At 52.0% G+C, this 8,815-nt stretch overlaps 3 protein-coding genes across 3 annotated transcripts; 1 reads left to right on the top strand and 2 right to left on the bottom strand.

Annotated features, from left to right (window-relative positions):
- Positions 1–2,854: 2,854 nt before the first annotated feature.
- On the top strand, positions 2,855–3,169 carry M431DRAFT_479519 (hypothetical protein; the record flags this gene model as incomplete). Its single annotated transcript, XM_024915774.1, has 1 exon — positions 2,855–3,169. One exon carries the CDS (start codon positions 2,855–2,857, stop codon positions 3,167–3,169), a length of 315 nt encoding a protein of 104 aa, XP_024777655.1.
- Positions 3,170–3,534: 365 nt separating this feature from the next.
- On the bottom strand, positions 3,535–4,616 carry M431DRAFT_354875 (hypothetical protein). The gene has a single exon (XM_024914505.1). The coding sequence runs from the start codon at positions 4,386–4,388 to the stop codon at positions 3,900–3,902; it is 489 nt and encodes a 162-aa protein (XP_024777654.1). The 5' UTR covers positions 4,389–4,616; the 3' UTR covers positions 3,535–3,899.
- A 2,888-nt stretch (positions 4,617–7,504) lies between these two features.
- Positions 7,505–8,266, bottom strand: M431DRAFT_354880 (hypothetical protein). Its single transcript, XM_024914506.1, has one exon. The coding sequence runs from the start codon at positions 8,112–8,114 to the stop codon at positions 7,680–7,682; it is 435 nt and encodes a 144-aa protein (XP_024777653.1). The 5' UTR covers positions 8,115–8,266; the 3' UTR covers positions 7,505–7,679.
- Positions 8,267–8,815: the final 549 nt, after the last annotated feature.

Genomic DNA, 8,815 nt, shown 5'->3' with positions numbered 1-8,815 from the left:
CGCAGCCGCCAAGGTTGCGATGGGTCTAACCCAGTTGATTGAACAACTTCATGCCATCTACAATGAGTGGATATCCTCACATTTTCTTCTTCCTCCGGTGTGAGTTTATAAACAAAAAACATCATGCCATTTTTCTTTCATGCCACTCGATCTACTTCCATTTCGCCCCCTTTTCTCATCTTTTAGATTTCTCTTTTTTTTTTTCTCACGGCACATGTATGCATGAAACAGAGAGAGTGCCGAGGCCCTCACCCCTCTAGTTGTTAGTGGGATGACCACATTCATCCCCATCGGTCCGTCCGATCTCTAGATGCGGCTGAAATCTACACGATACCCAAGGGGGATCTCACCTCCACGGACTTTTTGACTGGCTTCGTGCACTCCGCATCCTTAACGGGGGGGGGGCGTCAAAGCTAACGAGTGCCGAGCTTTTGACAGGTCCCCCCCCCCCCCCCCCCTTTTTCTTTCTTGTTTAGGCCATTAGCTTGCAGCTGTTTTCCTCGAGCTGTCCGAGTAAGATGTGACGTGTCGGGCGCATCGGAGAACGCACCGAATCAAACCATTTGGGTATATCTTGCGATACAAACGTACCTGTAAGAGCAAGCACCTGTAAGAGAGACGCTCGGTTAGCAAGGCACCAGTCGAAGTGTGTCTTGTGCGTTGATTTGAGGAGACAAGATGGCCTTAAAAGGGGGGCACACGATGGGGGACGAGAAAAGGAGTCAATGCGCTGTGGTGTTTATATTTGGGTTGTTAGTGGATTGTTACGTTGTATGCCACGCATCTAGCGTTGTTGGCCGGTTTGTGGGTGGTTTTAATCCTGACGAAACGGTTTCCGGGTAGGCCTTAGCTGAAACGTCGGGTAGCGAGGCTTAGTGTTTCTCGGTTTTCGGCGATACTCGTTCTATCCAGGGATTCACTTGGAGCTTTGACGTCTCGGCTGCGTTCCGGAGACCTGGTTCACAGCTGTTTACAGTAATAAATGCGTCGAGAAAAGGCATGGCTGAGATAGATTGAACCTGGGCAGACGGAAATCGTTAAAGAGACACCTGGAGTTCCGAGAACCCCGAGAGCTGAGTGAAGCAGTCTGCAATAATCTCGGTTGTCCTCCATACTCGTAAAAAATTCATGTGTTTTGCCAGCGGACGTAAAATACGGTGAGAGGATTTTTGTTATTCCAGACAAGACAAGTGCGTGTGCGTCAGGTCAAAGATGTTACGGTGCATGTAGTTCTGCACCTAAATCGTTTCCTTAGCTAACGCGCCGATTCCATGATCTGCAAAATCCTTCCAGTATTTGCGAAATGGTTGCCGTGTTCTTTGCCGCCGTGTTCGAATAGGGAAAGGAAGCGACCAGGAAACTGCGAAATTGAACGGACAAAATGACAAATAGCTGCATATTTTCATATGCAGCAAGTAATACGAGCAGTCACTCAACTTCCCACCTAGGAACTGCTGCGGCTCGGGAGCGGGACGAGCCCGCGATGATACTCAAATCCTACTCTTTCCCAGGGCTATGTGCACGGGGGAGTCAGTGGGGGGAAAAGAGGCATCGTTTTTTCCCTTCTTCAATATTCAAGCTTCTTTCATGCCTGTATGCCGAGGTACCGTCGCCGTCCTGAGAGGGCGTGGGTGGGAATTGTGTGGTTTACAAGCAGCTTCATTGACAAAGTGATGTGTAATCTCACTGTATTGCCCGGAGGGTGTTGCCAAAGAGGGCCAGCAGAAGGCAAGGATTGGGAGGCTGTGTGCTCTCTGCGGTGATGCGAGAGCGAGAGTGAGAACAGATATGTACGGACGTAGCATTTTGGGTAGGACTCATGTAAGCGTGAGGTGAGAGTCGGTTGCTGTAGTTGGTAAGAAGGGGGCAAAAAAGGATCCAGAGGGTTTTGGATGACGGTCATGTTGCATGCGCCGCAATTAGCAGGGCGTTGGTGAGATGCACATAAGCAACTGAGGCTGGCGAAATGCTACTCATAGGGGTAAGCAAGGCGAGAAACTGCATAGTTGTTAATGAGCCGGACGAATCCCGACGTCGTTTAACGGATCAACATTTGGATTGGAGGCGTTGCAAGCAGGACTGCAGAAGCGAGGCTCCGTTGGGCGGGAAGACTGGAAAGATCAACAAGGCTGACGCTTGGCATTCAGGCGCGCAAGCCGAATCTTAAGAGGCCGGTGATAATTGGCCTTTTGTTATTGCCGTGCGTGTCCTTGTTGCATGACTTTCTCATCAAGTGCTCTGCGCTACGAATCATGGAGAGACTCGCAATTGGCTGCTCAAGCAGGGCTGCATGAGTCGCCAGATGCTCCTAGGTACCCGTATGCACCAGTGGCAGCAAGACGATGGACCAAATACCTGGCCACCGAGGACGGGACAAGCTGGTCTCGTGCTTGAGTTGCATTGTATGTAGGCAGTACAGGCTGCTCCATAAAATTTCATTCTTCACATTGCAGGTACTCGGGACCGTGATGTGGGCTAAACCGAACCACAGGCTTCGTGCTTGATAATTCAACTATGGGCTCGGCGGCGAAGAGGCCCGTTACGGGTATTCGTGAAAGAGGGCGTGCGTGGCGGTCTTTTGCTCATTCTTCGTATACTCCTCGATTCACAGTAGGGGTGGCCTAGCTGGTCAACAATCCATGCGAGCAATCAATCATGGACTGCTGGGCAGGCAGAGTGTACGGTATGGCAAGGTTGAGATATCCCGGAAGGGCACCGAGTATCTGGCATCCTGGGTGCCGCAGGGCCAAGCAGCAAGCGCGCGAGCGTTCAGGGCAAAAGGCGGACAGAGTGCAAGGGGAGCCAGGCAGCGTTAATGGGCAAAAAGAGTAAACCTTGTCCTGAGGAAACAAAAATGTCCAGGCCATGGACAGTGGCGGCCATCAAACAAGCCGCCATACTCGTACCTGCACGTACGCCTTCTACGTACATCCTCCGAGCCCTAGTAATCGGCTCTTCGCTTTGCAACAACGCCTCTGGTCCCTTCAATATCAATTACGCCCGACGTGGCCCCGAGTGTGGAGGAACAAGCGCGTCGGGGATAATCGCCTACCCCTTGTCCGTAACGCGACAAATGCCCGGCTGGCCAATTGCATTCCCTGTTATGCCGCAAGACGAGATCCTGCAGCAGCGCTTCCAGCTCACGGCAGCAGCGCATCATCCGTTTTGACCAGGACTGCACAGCTCCGTGGCCCAGAGCTGGGGTAACATGACTGGCCGACAAGGGGATATTTGTCTGCCAAGGTGTTTTTGTGTAACATAACGCATGTTTCTATCCACAGTCGAAAAAGAGATTATTGTTTCCATATCATTTTGATTGCTCCAGGCAGCAAGATTTCCAGAGTGTGAAACGATGGAACTTGAGCCTGACAATGCACCAGCGCCATGCGACGATGCTGCTGCAACTGTCTCTTGTTGTTGATGATGATGATGGTGTGTCAAGGATGATACACTGCAGCTTTGGTCTAGCTCAGTCCGCAGCTGCACTCCATACCACTAGCTGTACCTTAGTATGTAACATGAAGACACCTTGAACGAATCACAACGGCGCTGTAGCGATCCGTTTTGTCGCCATCACGTGGCTGTTCTTTTGAGTAACCAGGGACAGGAACACCGTATTAGTAGTTTCTCTTGTTCCCCTTGCCCAGTCGACTCATCAACTCACCTCGGAAATCGCACTACGGAGAGAAGGGAGTTGGGTGTAGGGAAGGGAGGAGGGGTAAAAGAAAAGCGACGGAACAGGGGAGTGTTGCGCGAGTTAATGATAGAGTCGCCTTACTGTACAGGGTGCAAGCCTGAATGTGTATACGTTGGGGGCGTGAGAAACGGTGATGAACACATGCAGCTGAATGATTGCTACTACTTCCGCAGCTAGTAGCCTGCCTCGACGACGAGTTCCGTTAGTGATGGTTACATGCCACGGGATGGTGCCTTTCTATGGTGGAGAGCAAGTGAAGATTGAAAGGGGCCCGTCGAAGGAGGGTGTTGCTATCATGCAAAGATGCATGAGATGAGGCACTTGGGCTTGCTCGCCATGGGCAACATGACATGGCCTTGGGAGGACGCCGTCTGTGCACGGAGGTGTATGTGCTAGTAGGGTACATATTCCAGACTCGCAAGCGTCGTACAAGCACCTGTAGTAGACGGAGTACTGCCGAGCTGTTGCAATGGTGAAGAGTACAGATTATCTGCATCAGGGGTCCCTTGGGGCTATCGGGATGCGTCTGTGAGTGAGACGGGGAGAGAAGAGCATGGCCCCCATTCTCCCACGTAGCAACCATGACCTTGACCTTGACCTTGACCTTGACCTTGTCCATGTCCATGTCCATGTCCATGTCCATGTCCCTGCCCACAGCCTTGCCCTTGGACATGGCGACTCCATCTGTCATGATTGATGGAGTGCAAAGGATTTGCGGCAGTAGCGAGATGGCTGATCGATAAATTGATTTACCGGTCTGCTTAATTGACCTGACTTGCCGGCAGGATCAAGCAATTGATTGGCTGACTCGTACGAGCAGATGAAAAGAAGGCTCTGCGAAGGACCATGGAAGTCGTTTATTCCGTCAATAGACACGCACATTCGGAATGGGGGCCAGCGCTTGTCATCTTTGCAAGCACACAGCCGCACCAGCTACCACCTTAGTAAAACCCAGCAATTACCCGTACGTCTTGAGATGGGATCAAATTCATGAACCCATGGCTTTTGCGGAGTACATAAATTGTGTCTTAGGTTAGGTAGTATCGTAGCAAGCAGGTTGGCATAGCTGCATGCTGGACAGGCATACTTCCCGCAGTAGTATTGACTCTGATTTCTTTTATCACCCTTCTTGTTGCCGTCGCGTAAATGACGTCAAAAGTATGGGGGAGCAATCCGGACCTATATTTAGGATTCGAACCCCCGGCCGAGGTCCAGAAAAAAAAACCTGAGCTGCGGTTTCGGAGGTCGTGTAAGCCGAACCATGCTCGCGCCCTCTACATCTGTGTCGCGTCGTACGTATCGTATAATAATGAACAAGGGAAATGCAGCACTTGGATCATCAAGTCCACGATGCATGGAATTCAGTCGCAAAAGATAATCCAGTATTACAGGCCGACAGTACGACAGCCGACAGCACGCCGTGCCACTTGGGGCATAGCCTCGTGAAGCCAGTAGGAGGAGCATGGGAGTGGCCTTGAGACGAAGAGGCTTGCTGTGACTGGCCGCAGCAGCACCGGTAAAGCCACTGCTAGTAACGCTCGTAGATGCACGCCCCTCTTCTTCTTCCCCCAAAGTCCATCCATGCCGTGGGGCAGGGACACTGGTGGAATCTGCAGATCCGCCGCAGCCCGGCCGTTGCTAAACACCACAAGCAGGCTAGCCCGTGGAGCTCTGTCAGAACTGGTCAATTCGCGCCAGGGGAGGGGCCTGGAGCTGGAAGAAGTCATCGATGGCTGCATTGCTCGGCCACGGCGTTTGGGGCCTCCCCGTCTGCTTTACCCATGTCTCGCCCTTTGAGATAGCACTCCAACCGTGCAGTAGCAGTAGTGCTACTATTGCTCCGTACCACTATGCTCATCCTAGGTAGCCGACAGGCGTTTGGTTCCTGTCCTGGGCTTTGGCTTTGCGATCATGCAGGTTCCAAGCGTCCAGGGGCGCTTGCAGGGCAGGGCAGGCCAGAGCCAACTGGAGTCCCATGCTCATGTTCAACCCCTCTCTTCCCACATCCCACCCCTTGGCGAGACACAGGGACAGATTTTGTTGCCCCGGACAGATTTGCTGTGCAAGCTCTGGGATGCACGCATGCGCCTGAGTGCTTGTAAGGCAAGGCAAGCGATACGCAGCCGAGGCACTGCAGGTATATAATATCAAATATGACCGGAGAAAATGGAAAAAGGTCTTGCGAGCCTAGGTAGAGTAAAGAGCCGCCGCCGCCGCAGCCGCAGCAGCTCGACTGCAGGTTTCCCGGCAAGCCTGGGCAATAGGTACCAAGCCCAAGCCCAAGCCCAAGCAGTACATGGATCGGACCGCGGAGTGCTGTTTGCAAAATACCAAAGGACCCGACCTGGTGGTTAGTAGTACGTTATAGTATCATAGCGGATACCGGATACAGGTTTTGCCAGATGCTGGAAGAGTGTTGGCCGACGTTAATTGCCTTGTCTCCAGGTCTAGAATTAGCACCAGACAGATTTGATCCATCTGCTATGTGCTAGTGCTAGCTGCTGTGGGCTGATGGATAATGGGAGTCCCTTAGCGCCGTGTGCCTGCGCCTGCGCCTGTGCTTGTGCCTGTTCTGGAGTTGATGGATGCCCTCCTCTTCGGATATGGACAGGTATGGCACATGGGCGGTGCACCTCCATTTACCCGTGCTTGCCGTGGTGTTTCCTCTTCGACGATGGCTTCAAGGTCTGCTCATCAAAGAGGAGGGGGAGATGGGATGAGGAGAAAGAGAAGGAGACACGGAGAGAGGCAACGTCACACGTCGGAACATCTGCAACTCCGAAGTACTCGCACATGTACACACCTCAGTTGAAAAAAATATTCGACACACAGCATTGATGCTCAATCTCACACTCTCCCCAAGCCCCTCTACTGCATCCCATCCCGTTCCCCTGGCACTGGGACTCTTTCTTCCTGCCCCTCCCCCCACTGTCTCCGTCTCCGTCTCTGCCTAGATTATCTTCAACAAGCTCGAGACAGCAAAAGCCTCCCGCGTCTCGTCTCCGCCCACCACGCCAGCTCTATCAAGGACCGAAACTAGGCGTCTCCAGAGGCTCCATCACGCGATTCGCCAAAACATCACGTTGCTCTTTCTGTAGACCGGACTCGACGGCCTCGCTCCAAACTGGCAATTTTTAGTGTCGCGGATGGAGCAGCGCACGGAGCGTCCGATTCAGTGGCCCTATATGCTTACTTTGAAGCTCCATCACTGCATTAGGCTCAAACGAGGCCAAGGCGAAGAGAAGACTGGAGGAAACGCGGCACGGAAGCAGAATGGATCAGGTCGGCGCTCCAAGAGCCGCTGGGTCGGCTGTATTCGTAATTGATTGGAAGCTTTCCTCCGCCTCGCGGAAAAAGGAGTCGGTCAGGACAGGTTAGTTAACGCGGTCTCTGCTTAGCCTCAACTCACGTCCGACAGAGCTTAGGAGCTGGGCTAGCCTTGCTTTTGAGCGAATCACTTGATCGCATTGCTCCCCCTCCTCACCGTCCATCACTGTCCACGGCATTTGAAAGGTGTAGCGCCAATGACGGCCGCTCTTCTCCATCTCCTGGCAGAGATCCCGGTGGAAGTGCCGGGCGTCCGCGAGGACAACGGCCCACACATTGTTCACCTGTTCAACTACATGACTAGTGCCTACACGTTCAATGCGCGGCTGTACACAGGACCAACGTCAACGGGGAGCAGCCGTGCATCGCTCTCGCTCGTTCTCTCTCCCTCTGCTCCGTTATTCCGTCCTGCTGCGTCTCTTTTCGTCATCTACTACCCTTGTCATTCCACTCCAACGGCCGTAAGCAATGCACCAATCACAGGCGCCGAATCCGCGTGGTGATTACTATGTATGGCGAATCGTCCTCTTTTATTAGAAGCGCCGTATATACGGATCATCCATCTTTCCCCTTCTAGGATCAATACCCAGTGGCTAGATAAGCTTGATAAATGACACGAAAAGCTTCACACTAAGGATATATGACTGCCTAGGTACTAATCATTTATTACACTTGCCAAGTTCTTGGGTTGCCTCGCGTAGGACATCTCATGTAACAACAGATGAATTCCAAAGAAGGGGGCCATGACAAAAGACCTATAGGCTACAGCAAAGTATACCATGTATCTCCATTCATCGCATAAACCTTCAGATTCCGTTACAAATCCCAATTCCCCCTGCTCAGTCCCCTCACTAGAGCTGCCTCCACAAACAAGCCTCACGCTCAGGCCACTGCAATCTCTGTGCTTACGCTCTGATCTGATATCTCCTAGGGAGGTCATCACCTTGTCCACCATTCCCGCCCAACCCGACTCAGCCAATAAGCGCAGGCAGCCAAGAACGGTGCTTGAACGGACCGGAGTTTTTTTTTTTTTTTTTCTGGTCTCTGTCATGCCTTTGGATTCTTTGTCATGTCTGCCGTTTTTGCTCATCAAGGTCCAGCCCAGCCTAACCCACCCCCGGTTATGCAAAAAATGTCCATCAGGGTATCATAGCCCGATGACATACTTTAGCCGTCGAAACCCGGTCCTAGCTACGCAGAGTTAGCCCATGGGGAGATATACTGTTCACGGCGGTTACAGCATCATGATGCTTGAATCATGAACAGGCCAGGTCTCTTATATCACTCAAATAGTATGCAGCAAAACGGAGCGCCTAGATAAAGAAAAGAAGGCAGAGAAAATTTAAAATTGTATGAAATAGGAAAAATTGTCAGACAGGACCGGTAATCCGAGTCAGCGGCACTTTGACCAGCCTGCCATACATATTATTTTCAGCATTCTCTCGCTTACAACTGTCCCGAAGCATGTCGTCGGACGAGTGTCCACCGATGATTTCTCACGCTTCTCTACTGTACATGTAATCTTCGCTCTCACCGTTGCCCGCTGCTTAATTCTTGCATACGGAAGATCCTCGCTCCGCACCCATCTTATTATGATGGATGCTGGGGAAACGCAACACCAACAAAGCTGCCATGAAACCATCCATTTTCCTCTTGTCCAACCCACCCCTCCCCCCTCCAAATCTAGACGCTGATCGAAATAGGATGGGGATGCGCATATCAGCTAGAGCGAAAGAGAAGGAAAAGGGCCAATGAAAAGGTAAACACGTTCAAGGACCCTGAAAATCTCAC

The sequence above is a fragment of the Trichoderma harzianum genome (assembly GCF_003025095.1).
Source record: "Trichoderma harzianum CBS 226.95 unplaced genomic scaffold M431scaffold_3, whole genome shotgun sequence".
Taxonomy (NCBI): Eukaryota; Fungi; Ascomycota; class Sordariomycetes; order Hypocreales; family Hypocreaceae; genus Trichoderma; species Trichoderma harzianum.
The sequence above is the reverse complement of the archived record's forward strand: the minus strand, read 5'-3'. Positions and strand labels throughout refer to the sequence as shown.